The sequence below is a fragment of the Anoplopoma fimbria genome, chromosome 11 (assembly GCF_027596085.1).
Source record: "Anoplopoma fimbria isolate UVic2021 breed Golden Eagle Sablefish chromosome 11, Afim_UVic_2022, whole genome shotgun sequence".
NCBI lineage: Eukaryota > Metazoa > Chordata > Actinopteri > Perciformes > Anoplopomatidae > Anoplopoma > Anoplopoma fimbria.
In genome coordinates this window covers 22,578,247-22,593,752 of record NC_072459.1, presented here as the reverse complement: position 1 = coordinate 22,593,752, position 15,506 = coordinate 22,578,247, and the positions used below count along the sequence as shown (strand labels likewise).

The following is a 15,506-nucleotide window of genomic DNA, read 5'->3' as shown; positions in this document are numbered from 1 at the left end:
TGTGAATGGCACCCGACTCAATTAGGCAGGAATTAGCTGCATGAACCGCAGCTGGCAGCGTGCAGAAGCAAAGGCAGTGATGAGAGATTATAGCGGAGGGAGCAGCAGACTGTAATCATCGCTTCATAATCCACTAATATGTGATATGCCTCTTATAACTATTACACCACAACGTGATGTAGCATGTCTGATGATGAAGTCAGAGGCCTGTCACTGATGAGCTGCTGGCTGATTCTCAACGAGATGGGCAGAGATACTGAATTTAAAAAGCTCCTTTGCTCCTTTAACAACCAGCACTGGAGGGTCCTGGAGCAAAGCGTGTAGCCAGATATAAAGCTGCAGTTCTTTGAAAACAAGATGGAGCAGATCAGTTTATTCAAGTCTACTCTTCTTTGTAATCATTTTAAAAAGAGCGACATTCAGTGTGAGGAGAGTTATAACCAGGCGGCAACCTCCGGAGCAGTCTTAAACCTGCATTCTTTCTAATGACCATCACGGAGCGACTCCTCTGGTTGCAAAAATAAGTCTGATTGAAAATAAGTCTATGAGAAAAATTACTCTTCTTCCCACTTAAATTATGACCTCAGTAACGATGTAAACATGAGTTTATGGTCTCAATCTCTAGTTGTAAGTCTTCTTCAATACAGCATGAAGTATATTGAGTAAATTATGGTGCTATTTAGAGTGAATTAGACCATAAAGCAGAGTGTGATTTAGGGCGAAGGCTACCTTGTGATTGACAGGTTGCAAGCAAGGAACTGCCCGGTCTGTTTTTCATCTTAGAACATTAACCCTTTCACTCTGTGTTTTGAGTACACTAAAGTTAATTGAATATTTGGTCGCCTAAAAATGTCCTATTCAGCATTCAGTATTCCTTCTGGTTGCAAAAAATGAGCCAAAAACTAAGATTGCAACAAAATACCAAAACTTAAGGAGTCAAAACCATAATGCACAAACCAGAGGGTGACCTCACAATGATAACGTCCACTTCTTACATACAGTATATGGTAATAACTTTGGAAGTAGAGCCTTTGCTGTGTCTTCAAAGTAGTTTCTGAGATGTGGTTACTGACAAGTTCAAAATGTGAACATACAATTTGATAAACAGAGAAAAGCTGCTGTTGGAGTCTTGGCAGAGCGATAAGGTTCTCTAATCTTCTCATCTGATCTCATCTTGAAAGTGAAAATGAAACTTCCTTTGACTCATGGATCTCAAAGTAAAAAATGTGGTGAGAGGCAATCCAACACGGGTTCCTCACAATCACTTTAGGGAAAATTGATAATAAAATACAAAAGATTAAGAAACATAGAGCTACTTGATTAGCCAAAACAACTATACAGCTGTGTGTCTCTGTTATTACATGAAGAGCATAAGAGCAAGATGAACTGCATGTTTACAATAATAATCTTTATTAGTCTTTGTCTGCTGTGAATTTTAGAATGAGATGTTTACAGCCTTAAGCGTGTGTATTCTCCAGATGTTGTGGATGTATTTTCACACACAAATATAGTTTATATTCTGTAAAACTTAACATAACAACAAATCAGACTGATTGGAGAAGATTCAACATGTAGCAGTGTTCAGCAGATGCTTTTTTAAATTCATGCCCTGGAAACATTCAGGGTTACCCTGCTATTAACCATGAGAACCGTGGACACGCACTAACCTAAAGCTGTTGTGCAGCAAGGTAATAACAGTAATTACCTCCAGCCTTTTGAAGGTGGCAATTGTCTCAGTGATATAATTGAGGTTGTGAAAAGTGCCGTGTTTTTTATTGCTCTCTGTGGCATAATGGCCACTGGCCAGTTTGTAATGTGTGTAATCATCTGACTAAAAGATACGGAAAACACTCCATATTTCCTCTACATCATTTAGCTAATGTTATATATTTCAACCATTTATCCATTCCTTTATAGGTAAGTATTTCAACTGTCTATCACTTATTTAAGATAACTATATGAACTGTTAAATTTAGCTATTTCAACCATTATCCAGCACTTCTAGCTAACCCGACGACGCAGGACTGGCCAGCAATGTTATGAATGATGTTAAATATATAATTCAAATAATTACTAATCACAATGTTGGTGATTACAAAAGTAACATTACTTTGATGAAGTTATTAAATAGTTACATTACTCATTACATTGTTAACAAGGTAACTAGTAATCTGTAACCCATAACATTTCTAAAGTAACCTTCCCACTAGCGGGTACATGGTGGGAGAAAGTGTAGGTTGCTTTTATACTCAATTATTGCTAATGACTTGTGAGCATCGACATGCCCACCACGACGTGTGGCGGAGGATTTGTTTTGCACAATTAATTATGTTCCAGTCGCTCTTCTCCGTCAACACGTGGCATTCATCTGTTCAAGCTGAATCAATATGTGGATATCTATTTATAAATCAAATCATAATCTCTTTTCTTCAAATCAACTGAGCTACTCCACAATGTTTCCACGTTAAGTATATGAAGCCCTAGTAAGGAGTCACTGCTCTACTCCACATCTTCTGTGAGCCGTCTGACTACCTGCAACCAGCAACATAGATAATCATTAGGAAACAACATGGAGACGGCAAATATTGACACATACCTGTGAGCAAGACCCGCTGTCGTCACAGCACACATTTAGCTTCCTAAATAGGCCAATCAGTATCCACTGAAGGGAGGATGGCATTCCTGTCCAGCTCAGCCTAACTCCCTTCTTTCTCAGGCCTCTCGTGTTATGGAAACTGATAAATTGGCTGTTCTGTAACTGTTTGAGTTTCAGGCTCTGTCCCTGTCCAGGCCTCTCTGTGCAAACACAACAACCTGCCAGGGGGGCGATGCAGAAAACGCACGGGAACTGTCCGGATCAAAAGATCACATCTGCTCCCAGGTTGAAGAAACGCAACCCCTCTGACTGAGACTTCACGGACACATCTGTGAGAGTCGACGCTCAGGACTCCAAGCAGCACAGCGATACCTAATCTTTATTGAACATTTGTGTAAGCAGCCTCCATCCTTCCACCTCTTATGTCCTACAATACAGGTGGTGCTGGGATGTGGCTGACTGCCAGGTATTCTGCAGGACTTTGTTGTTCTGTTTTTCCTCTTGGCGGGGACTCTGCGGCTAACTGACCTGTAAAGAAGCTACTGCTGATTCATTAACTTTGAAGAACTTTAGATCAAAGAGGATGTTTCCACATTTAAAGAGGAGGTGCACATGAACAGCATAACTCATTTTTTAATTAAATAAAAATGAAGTGCACAGTGTACCTCCTGTTGAAAGGGTAATTGTCAAAAAGAAGAGATTCCTTTCAACACTTGCCTTTTTTTTTTATCATTTCTTATCAATATTCATGTGATGTGACGAGGGGTACTATAGGGAGTCCTTTTAATCTGGATGCTTTACCTGAACCTTTCTGACAAAACACCTGACTTTTAGAGGCCTGCAATAATCAGCTTACAACAACAATAGATATATTCAGCTTTGAAAGTAAAAAACAATCAGTTTTGGAGGATAGTTTATAAGTGATGTATGCTGGAGTTCCCGCAATTGGGAGCCTCTCAGACACGAGCCTTGGAGCTATCTGATTATTTTATAATGCCTCCCTCTAGGCAGCTGTGGTATTACTCAACAGGCAATTTCAGAAGGCCTAAGTTGCATGAACTCTGGACCTCCTATGTTCCCAAACCACAGCCAAGAGCCATGTGTGTGTGCGTGTGTGTTTGTGTGAGTGCAAGGCCCGGTTTAACACAGGAAACATCTAATCACACACAAGGGAGAATGTTTACCGTTTTTCTTTGAAACTATCTTTTTTATCTTGGCAAGATGTTTCCATGTTGTTCCCTTTGATTGTTTGTCCTGAAAATATCTGAGTCTCATGCGACGAGATGTAAGTGAGGGTCTGGAAATTGAGGGTTATTGGCTGTAAGGATTCTGGTTGACAGGAGAGTCTTTAACATCAGATGGGAGAGCAAAAGAGAAACAAAAATAACTGATATTTAAATTGATTCTGATTGAATTTTCATGCAGCAAAAATACTTAGTTGGACTCAGGTTGGCTTCCTCTTTACACCATATTGAAGTGTGAGGAAAGACTTGGAGGTGCCTAAACACAGTTTAGGTCAGGGTATTTCAGTAGCCATACTTGTACTGGTTTCTTACAGGGTAATTAGCGTTTCCAAGAATAGATCCATTGTGGAGGTTTTTTTTGTTCGTTGCTCCATATTATCTACTTCTTGCCTTGAACTATGGCTCAAAGAAATCCAGAGCAAAGAGCTGCAGGCAGATAAAATACGGCTCCCCCCTTACTGTAGCTCCAGGGGGCAGAGAAGGGAAGCCTGAGGGTCTCCTGATAGGACGGTACAGACCCTGATCCTCAGGCAGGGGAGATTATTAAGTGGGAAGTGTTACAGTAAATCTTTCCTGAGCCACGGCACTTTGCATCGCAACAGCACCACTTCTAAATAAAGACTGCAATGCTTCCTTCGCCACGCTGTGAGAGGAAATAAAAACACTAGTTAGTGCAGCACAGGAGCTAGAACTAGGAAGTGATGATTGAGTTAAAGTGATTGCACACCTACTGGGGTTGTTCATAAAACGATGCCAGCAGCGTGGGTCGTATCTTTATGTTGTGGAAGAAGTCACCCGCTGACCCCGGGGCCCCTCAGACTGCAGAGACAGCAGCCTCATTATCATTAAGCAGGGAAACACTGATGTCACAAAGCAAAGCACTTTACGCTTGCAATGGTTGCTACACTATTGGCAATTAAAGAAAAGGACAACTCTTATATGAAAACTCACCTCTTCAAGAAGTACTACCCTGAGCCTTCCTCGTAGCACTTATTGCATTCATATTAGTTGTTGCACTTACTGCATTTGTATCAGTTCGCTGCACTTATTGAATTTGTATTTGTTTACTGCACTTATCCTATTCGTAGTAGTTTGTAGCACTTATTGTATTCGTATTAGTCTGTTGCAATTATTGTTCTCGTAGTAATTTGCCTCTGCACTATACTTTTGCTCTGGCTTATGCTTTAAGATGCTTGTTTAAGAAAGGAGATGCACTTATGACTTCTGGTGACTAGTAGTTCTCTTGAATACCTATGTTGAATACACTTCCTGTAAGTCGCTTTGGATAAAAGCGTCTGCTACATGACTGTAATGTAATGTAATGTAATGTAATGTATTTGTTAGTGCTACTCTGTGCACTTCATAGTGGTATTTATTGCATACTGTGTTTATCACATGTTTGACTAAACAGTAAGCTGACTCAGAGGGACATATCATGTGAGAGTGTGTGTTTTAGTTAATGATAACCACTAAAAACCCTTATCTTTTTCTTTTTAATATCACCAGCTCTTTTCATCACTAAGCACACTGCTAATCCACCTGTGGACTGTGTGTGAGGTGCACACTGGGTACCTTAAAGTCCACAGACAGCTGTGGGGTGTACTCCAGAGTCCACAGAGCCCTGACCAGCGATGCCAACTGCTCCGTGACTTCTCCCTTGGCCAGCCGGGTCTCCTCACCTTTCACCAGCCCGTTTATCCTGGTCTGACCCAGGTCCATCTTGTACCGCTCCAGACCCAGGTACTCTGCCAGCAAGTCCGTGTTGCTCAAACACTGGACCGCGGCGTTCATGAAGCAGGTGTTCCCGTGGTTCTTCAGCCCCAGGACTCCGGGGACTTTGTCTGCGAATTGGTGGAGTAGTTTGTCTCTGCCGGTGCACAGGGAGGAAGACGTGTTGGAGGTGTTCTTCACCATGCGATCCCAAGTCACATGCAGCTCGTCCCTGACCATCAGGGTGCAAGGTGCTCCGTTCCGGAACCCCCCGTCGTCGTCCTCCGCGTCCTGCGCGTCTGCGTCTCCAAAGTGCGTCAAAGTGCCCAAAGTTCTGATGATTCTGTTCATGAAACTCCCGACTGACTTCAACGATTTCCTTCGAAAGAGCTTCCCAGACTTCTTCTCTTTGCGCTTCTCCTCCTTCGTTGTCTGCATGTCCTCCCTGCCTCTGCTCTGTCTCTCCATGTCTCTACTCCCTCTCTCGTCTACTCTCAGACTGGTAGTTGTTCTCTCCCAGTGTCCCCAGTCCGGATCGCAGAGGTGACACCATCTCGGAGCCAGGAGGAACGACGGCTCACTGGTAGACCTCCCTCATCCATCCCAGCACTTACTGAAGGCGTTCATTATGACTCCCACAACAGCATCTCCAGCAGCACCGCACCACCGCACCGCACCGCACCGCACCGCACCGCACCGCACCGCACCAGCACCGCACCGCACCGCACCCAGCTGCAGCACTGAGCCTCCCCTCCCATCGCTCCCAACTTCCCCTGGTAAAGAGTGCTTTGTGCGGCTGCCCCCTCCCACTGGGAGATGAGAGAGCAGTGTGTGCACTGTGGGTTCATGTGGTCAGCGTTGGATACCGTTTTAATCAGTTGTGGGAAGAGTGGGTCATTAAAACAGTTACTGAACTAAAAGTATCAATGCCATGGTGTAAAATACTCTTCAATCCCATCAAAGTATAAGTATGCAGAATGTGCTTTAAAGTACTCATAATAATAATAATAATAAATTTAATTTATAGTGCCCTTTTCATCCGAAGATCTCAAAGGGCTACAGGTTAAAAGCAAAAATAAAAAGGGGGGTTTTAAAAACATCTAAGAGTGGGAGCCAAATATTATTTTTTAAAAAGAAATGTTTTAAGACCTTTTTTAAAACAATCAGTGGATTGTGGTGCCCTCAAGGTGTCAGGGAGGGCATTCCACAGGCGTGTGGGCGGCAACACTGAAGGCCCTATCTCCCATGGTCCTCAGTTTGGTTCTGGGTATGTGGAGGAGGTTAGAGTGAGTGGAGCATGTAGATGTAATGCTCCCATGACCCCTATCTTATTATATCTGACATTATTATATTGTTAATAATGATGAGTCATCAATTATGTATGATGTTACTGGCGGCTGTGGCACATGAGGTAGAACGCTTGTCCCGTAACCACAAGGTTGGTGGTTCAAACCCCTCTACCGGCAACATGCCGAGGTGTCCTTGAGCAAGACACCTAACCCCAAGTTGCTCCCCGGGCGCTTCATTGCAGCCCACTGCTCCTCCGGGATGGGTTAAATGCAGAGAAATAATTTCCCCATTGTGGGACTAATAAAGGCTTAATTATTATTATTATTATTACTCTAGCTGGTTGAGGGGGGTTAGGTAATTCAGTTGGGCCCTCCATAGGCTCACGGGATAGATCTGAAGGGTCATGAGATGATTGACGAGGAATAACTGAAGTTCCGGAAGACAAACTAAACATTTCTGGAATTTCCTCCCATCTTTGTTGTGAATCATTGGATTGTTTCTTCTTTTTGTTCCTCAAACTATTGTTGAAATGAAACCATGTGACAGGTTCAGAGGGGAAATGTCTCCTTGGTGGAACTACTAACAACTCATAGACATCTGAATTGAGACAAGGGGCCCCAGTTGACACTTATTTAATCTTTAACAATTCATTGCATTTTATGAGATTTTTTTCAATCTTAAAATGTTATCTAAAAATAGTATCTTAACTGTCCAAGTAAATGTAGCAGAGTAAAAAGTGCAATATTTCCCTCTGAACATTTTGAAGCATAAAGCAGAACATTGAGAAGCTAAAGTAAAGTACAAGTACCTCAAAACTGTTCTTGACGTGTTACTAATTGTTTCATAGCCACTCCAGTACTTCCTGGGGTACATAATGGTAGGAAGTCACTGGTCTAATGTTCTGATTTCTGCCAATTAGAAGAGAGCATATCTTGTGTGGCTGTGTGAGACCCCATCAGCCTACAGAGGAAATGTATTAGCTAAGCTTTGGAAAGCATTTATCGCAGGTTACAGTGTCCTGGATTATTACTATCATTCCTGGGTTATGGGGTATAGAAGAGCTGCACGGCTTATCTCCTTTGCTCACTACATAGATACGTTTATCACACAGGGCTGTCTTACTTACACTGAAGAACTGCAGATCTTCTTTTGCAGCAGCAGTGAGCCTAAGCATTATGACTGACCCTCCTACTCGCTGCTAATGCAACCTGCAGAGAGAGTCTCAGCCAAGAAGAGGAGCTTCCTGCTCTGCTTCCCCTCAGAGTGGTGCTGATGACGGTATTGAGTACAACCAGCAGGCTCAATTTCAAGGAGGAAAGTCAAGAATACTTATGAAATATTTTAAGCTGAGAGCTAGAAACTGCCATGGGTGCATATAGCAGAAGCGCCTGCTTTCAGAATACTAAAACTTGAAGTCGAAGGCTGGTATACAACCATGCAAATCCTCCCGAAAACCCTTTTTTAACAACATCATCTGCCTCCAAGAAGAGGAGGCAAATAATAATATTCTCTATCGCACACCATGTACCAAACACGCCACCTGTTCATGTGAACCAACACCGCAGATGCAAACTATAAATCAAGTAAATTTAACTTCCATGAAATAGGTTTCACATTTAAGCTATAGTGTTGATGGGGAGCAGCAAGTCTTACCTGCTTTAAGCCGTGTGATATCTAAAGTACGTGTGGGACGTCTGTAGCCAACGCCTCGAATGTGGAAAACCTCCAGCACCCGACAAAGACAATCTCACACTGAGACAATGAGCCCAAACACAATGTAAGGCTCCACTCGGCTAGCAGGAACTACATAGTTAAACTCCTGTGACACGTGTTGGGTCAACTCTCCTTAAACTGTTCCTCCTCTCCTGCTTAAATCCACATTTTGAATGACTTGAACAAACCTAAGCTGTATAAATGTGCCTATGGTATTTTTCAAAGTCATTGACAGCAGAAGGGAGTTGTTATGAAAATACTACAAAGCGTTCATCTGGAGTATTTCAATCTTTCTACTGCCAGGACCTGATGAAACATACAACTTTTTAAATTTTGCAGTAATGACCCCGGGGCCCCTCTGAGCTGCTGCCATTTCTCATATACAGTGGCGCTGTGCATGTTTGAGAGTTTGTGGCTAAGCAGTAATCACCTCCGGGTTTGGCAGTTGTCTCCTTTTTATTTTGACCTCGCTTTCAGCTTACATTTGATGCTATTTTTAGAGCTATTTTGCATTTTCCTTTTCTAAAGTCAGCTACCTTTTCATATTTCTCATGCAAGGATGATTTATCCCACCAACATCTAATTCCATATCCCATTTAAGTTATTCTCTCACTATGAAAAGGGAGCACCATCGTAAAGACACGCGTCCATGTGTGGCCTATATTTTATTGTCTTTGATGTGATGGAACATCTCATACAAAAGACCAACTCTTTGAACATTAATGTGGTGCCAACTCAAACCTATTGTAACATAAACAAAAGAGACAGCAAGGTGTATTTCTTTCAGAGTGCTGCAGCACACATAATTAGATCGGCCTTGCACCGTACTGGCCTAATATCTAAGTCTGCCTATAAATGGAGAGGTAATTTGCCCGCGACGCTCTTCTCTTTAAAGAAGGAAATGTCATTCCCAAAGATGAAGTAGGCAACAGAGACCATCTGGTCGTCTGAGTCATAAATGCCGTCTGCTCCAGGAACAAGCGCTCCCTTAACTAAAAGAACAATGCACTATCACTGTCACACACTGCCCTGAAATGGCTGCTGTGCTATAGTTAAAGATGACCAGATGCAAAAGCATTCGGTATTTACATCACTCCTGTTTGGAGCATTTAGAACATCAAAACTTACATGTTACTTTGGAAGTTTCTTTAAGCTTTAAAGCATTGAGTTCGGCAGTTTGGCCGTCACCAATCTTGTTTTTTGAAACCATAAGTTACACGAGAGGGTGGAGCAAAGCACAACAGAATGCCTACATTTCAGGCAACCAAGCCCCCCCCGGTAGGCAAGTTTGTATGAATGTATTTTGCTGTTTCTTGCTGGGTTTTTTTATTGTATATGTGCAATCTGTTAAATGAAAAATGTTTAGGCAATCAAAAAAGTTACAATTAACTTTCATGAATTGAAAACACACTGTGAAAGGGTTAAAGTTGTAAGACGAAAACACCGTCAACTCCCTGACCGGACCACACCGTGGTAGCGACCTGTCAACCACGAGGTAGACCCGCCCTAAAGCATATCCAACTTAATAGTCTATTTTACTCCAAATGGGACCATAATTTACCCAATGAACATCATGCTGGATTGAAGAAGACTTGAAACTAGCGATTGAGACCATAAACTCATGTTTACAATGTTTACTGAGGGACTAAATCAAGAGAGAAGCAGAGTCATTTCCTCATAGACTTCTATACAACCAGAGGAGTCGCCCCCTTATGGTCATTAGAAAGAATGAAAGTTTAAGACACTTCAGCATTGGCCTCACTTTTGAGTTGGAGGTTGCTGCCTGATAAAGACATTACATTACATTACATTACATTACAGTCATTTAGCAGACGCTTTTATCCAAAGCGACTTACAGGAAGTGTATTCAACATAGGTATTCAAGAGAACTACTAGTCACCAGAAGTCATAAGTGCATCTCCTTTCTTAAACAAGCATCTTAAAGCATAAACCAGAGCAAAAGTATAGTGCAGAGGCAAATTACTACGAAAACAATAATTGCAACAGACTAATACGAATATAATAAGTGCTACAAACTACTACGAATAGGATAAGTGCAGTAAACGAATACGAATTCAATAAGTGCAACAACTAATACGAATGCAATAAGTGCTACGAGGAAGGCTCAGGGTAGTACTTCTTGAGGAAGGACCTGCCTTGTGTCTGGGAGGTGTAGCGGACAGTGCTGATCAGTGTAATCTGGACCACCTGACTCTTCACAAAAACCTTGCACAGACAGACAGACAGAGTGAGGAGTATATCAATACTACTTCATGTAGTTTTTACAGCCCTGACTAATATGTTGTTCTACTAAAGCTTCTGCAGATTTAACAAGACAAACCCCTTCATCAGAACTACACCGACTTAACCATTCCTGTGATGTGAATCAGTTTCAGCAGAAAAGAAACAGAAGGGGTTGAGTGGGCGAGTTCTGGCTTCCACCAGGTCCCAGATTATGCAGGCCCCATCTGAGCTGGCAATAACACATTCCTTGTCAATGCCTTTAATCTTAATGCAGTTGGCAGAGGCCGTATGCTTTCTCGTGGATTCCATGAGCTTGAGAGTCCTGGGCAAGATCTCCAACACACAAGCAAACGCGCACACGCACCTGGACGGAGAAGAGACAGCCATCGGCTTAACAGCACACATGAGGCAACTGACACAGCAATCCCTCCAGAGACTGTGGAGCCTAGGCTGGGGAGCTATTTCTATTCATGCCCTATTTCATCCACCACCAGTCCTACTTTCACTGTATCTCAACTGTTATCAGTTACAGCAGAGCACTAGACACACACATGCAGCAAGGAACCAAACCAGCTCACATTGCAACTGCTGGGGAAACACATTTTATACCTGTCCCGTGGTTCTAGAGTGTAATCATGAATACTATTTTGTTTTTGTTAAGGTCCCCTGATGGGTTAATCTCCCATCCCTCATTATTCACCGGCTACCTCAGGTGGTGGCAGTCAATCCCAACGGGAAGAATCCTCTGTCCCGTTCCACCAGTAAACACAAGAATGTTCCATCTTTATTCGTCTGCAAAAAGACAGGTGCTGGCTGCTTATCGCGTATATGAATAGAATGTAATTACAAGTCATAGCATGAGTCAGCATCTACACGCTGAGTGAAGAAGTAAAAGATGAACTGGGAAAAAGGCAATCATATCCAGAAGGTCTTACGCAAATTAGAATGAAAGTTGCTGGTTAATAAACTGTCTGTCTATGAGAAACTGTAAAAACTCCCCACATAAGGGGAACAACATCATAGTTCAGGAAAATGAGCTTTCCTAGTTAAAAATCATAAATATTAAACATAGAGTACTAAAGTACTCACTCAGCAACTTCCATGACTTGTGTTATGGCTCCCTCTACTGGTAAATTTGAGTCTGACTTGCCACTCTTACCATTTAAAGAAGGGAGCCAAATGGGACAAAACAACAAATGAGTGTTTAACAGACAACAGTAACACTGATGATCATACTGGCAACATGCCACAGAACCAGGGCTGTCACAGCACATGAGCACCTGGTACAAATTACAGTCCACACAGTTTACAACCCTTTTCTGGCTGGTTGAGAATAATTTGGCACCTCTATGCAGGTGAGGATTTCTGCTGAATCGGCACATCTACCCTCTACCACCTGGTATTCTGACCACACACACCTGCTACTCCAAATACACATTGCCCGTGGCACACTGTAACATCAACAAAAGGCAAACTATGTTTTATTTATCTATTTTTGTGCCGCTGACTCCACAAGGACAGCTGTGTTATGATCGACTTCTTAATGAAGTTCATACTATAAGAGTAGAGTGACTGAAAATGGACAAGGGCATCGTTGCATATTCCAGCTCTGGTTTCACTTTAAAACCATAAGGTGGAAGTAAATGTGTGAAGAAACAGCAAATAAATAGCAGTGTGCCAGCTGGTCTGTGAGTGGCATCAATTAGGCTGATCATGTCACAGAAGTACACTCGTAAGATTGAGCATCAACATAGTTCAGTTCCTTAGAAAGTTTAAAACCAGGACATGATGTTATCATGAAATTTCATACAACGCACTGTTTGACAGCGGAATTACAATTTCTGGATCCGACTTGTGATGCCATAGGGCCCAAAAATACTTTTCCCCGTAGACTTACATCGGGAAAAAGACGTCTGTTACTTAGTGGATATTTTTTATGTGATAGATCAAGAGACATTTGAATTCCCTCTCAACACCATAAATGCAGTTATTACTGTGTAGGGTAGAAGACTTTACACTGCTGGTCTGTATAGGGTGTTCTCACTGCAGACATTTGGATTTGTCACAGAAGAAAAAGCAAAGGTGTTAATAATACAACTAATTATGGCTGTGTTCTACTCAAGTGTCCCAATAAGCCATCACAGTTTGACAGTGAGTCATCTTACACGACAGTGAGTCATCTTAGCCTGAAAGTGAAGCAGCTAAAGGGAAATTAGACATCATTCATTCCACTTCTTTTTTTCCACCTTTCCCCAATGTTAAATGATAAAATGCTTTCTGTAAAAAACACTATTCATTTCAATAGAAAGTAATGTCAAAGCCCAGTTTGCCACTTTCCATACAGAGAAGTAGAAGAGCAGTATGTGTCCTAGTATGTGGGCCAGTGTTTGCCCCTTGTCAAAGGCACAGTAACAACAATGGTATCAAAATGCGTCTGTTATGTTGCTGTTATGGTTATATTCCTCAGATGACCTCTGCATGACCCTACACTGACTTTTCCAACAGGGCAGCGACCCTTTAATCATACAGTTAAATCAACTATGACGTGGCCTCAGAATAAGACGGTAGGAATCAGCACAACCAAAGCCTGTTTTGAATTCCATAAAAAATGTATTGGATGATGATGATAGCTGCTATGACGCTCCTTTTCCAACTTGTCTGAGCATCAGCTAATCTGCAAGGAAGAAAAAGGAGGACATTCTTGAATGCAGCCAGAACAAAGCAGTTCTCTTCAAAGAACTGGTCAAATCATTCACTGTCATAGGTGCTTCCACAAAAGTTCTGGCTGCAGCTGCATCAAGCTTGAATAACACAAGAAGTGTTTTTACCAATGCCTCAGAGTCATTTCTCAAGACTTCACCTTACACTTAACTTCCAGAACAGCGCTTCTTGCAACCCAGGAGACACAATGCCTGATCAGCTATGCAACATCTGACAACCATATGCCCAGTTAATGTTCATTTGTGAACTTAAGCCACTGTGCGGTTAATGTTCATTTGTGAACTTAAGCTACTGTGCGGTTAATGTTCATTTGTGAACTTAAGCTACAGTGAATACAACCTCTTATATTCACTCTCAATACAAAAGAAAGACATTTAGCGCAACTTGCAATTTCAAGCGTCATGGTTTCCAGCCTAAAAGCTTTTGGCCATTGGGTAGATTACTAAAAAGGTGAAAAGATTAGCTATTGTCCACGTTTCCAAAGTGTACAGTACCTCGCGCCCACTCAATGCATGCTGGGATATACAGTAGGATGCACGCCACAGGCCCCCCACGACCTTATACAGTGATTCGAACAATATGATGTACTCATTAGGCTTAATGGATGAAGGATGTTGTCCTCAAATATAAGCTTGTCCGACATTTACAGTGTTTGAATATGCATATGTTTGTAGGGCAAGGGTGTGTAAAACTGTACAGTAAAAATATATTTATATTTCATATTTTTGTTTAGCAGGATGGTTTTGGATTCCCCTCCACGTTAAACAGGCCATGAAGACTCCATATAAAAAGCCGACAAGATAAGGGTGAGTTGACATTGTCCCACAGTGTCGTAAAGATTAAGACATTGATACATAATCAATCACAGTTTTCTTAAACTGGTGTGTCAACACTACCCGGTACTTCCACTGATTACTGATACATTGGCTGCACTCTCCCCATAACTGACCACCTCAGCTGTGTTCAACACTAGTGTATCGCATATAATTTATTAATTTGGTTTAAAATGAAAAAAGTGTTCTCGTTCAAGACTCTGAAAAAGAAACATCTGACACATTGGAGTTTCAGATGAGTTTCATGTAGTTTATTTGAATTTAAACCGATGGCACAAAAGCCAAAGAAAATGTCTATCTTCATTCCAGGACAATAAAATCACAGTCAGCGACATTTCATTTGATGTGATAAAATTCATCTAATGTCTTTGCGATACATTTCAACGAGCCCTCTCTATAAAACTTTGTGTTTTGCATAATGTGTCGTGAATCAGTGCCCCGTGACACCCGAACAAAAGCGAGGTTCATGCTAGAGCAGGCGCTGTGTCAGAGCCGCTCGGCACAAAGGTCTTTATTGGGGTCACATTCAGCTTGGCGGACCACCCAGCTGTGTGGGTGGAGACACATTCATGACCGTGTACCCCGAGCTTTGCCCTCATGAAAAATGAGGAAAGAAATAGTCATAATTCTCTCTTGGACATAAATGACCTGTGGCACCTTCGCTGAAAGAGTCTTCAGTTACACCCTGCAGCTGACCTCCAGGGTGGCATCTGAGCAGGGTGAATTATGCCAAACATGAAAGGCACATTACTGCAATTCAAAACGCCTTTAAAGCTCCTTGTGTGAAACATTAATCTTTGAGTTGGAAGCATGACCAAAAAACAGTCTGCCTTTATGCACATCAATTGGAAAGTAGACCCATTGTTCCCACTCATCGATTTATACCACCTCTTACCTGCAGAGGGCAGTATTTAGAAGAGAATGATGGCTGCACATGGAAACTCCTCTTGGAAATGTTCCTGGGAGCTGAGTGTATCAATGAGTGAAAACCACAGAGGTGGTCCATAATCACCATGTCGTAGGCTTTGGCACAGCGCATCCGCTGATTATGAATGACATCAGGCTAATTATTGCAAATTGTGCTGCTGGAGCGTCAGAGTCAGTCCAAGGCAGTGGTTTGTCTTGGTTTGCATGATGTTTATTGACCACCAAGTC

At 42.1% G+C, this 15,506-nt stretch overlaps 1 protein-coding gene across 1 annotated transcript in view; it reads right to left on the bottom strand.

Annotated features, from left to right (window-relative positions):
• The window catches only part of usp43b (ubiquitin specific peptidase 43b), a 63,212-nt gene extending 57,049 nt beyond the window's left edge, over window positions 1-6,163 (bottom strand). The window contains exon 1 of the mRNA XM_054607394.1: window positions 5,413-6,163. Coding sequence (XP_054463369.1) covers window positions 5,413-6,018 — 606 coding nt within the window. The 5' untranslated portion in view covers window positions 6,019-6,163. The remainder of the gene's footprint in view (window positions 1-5,412) is intronic.
• Window positions 6,164-15,506: the final 9,343 nt, after the last annotated feature.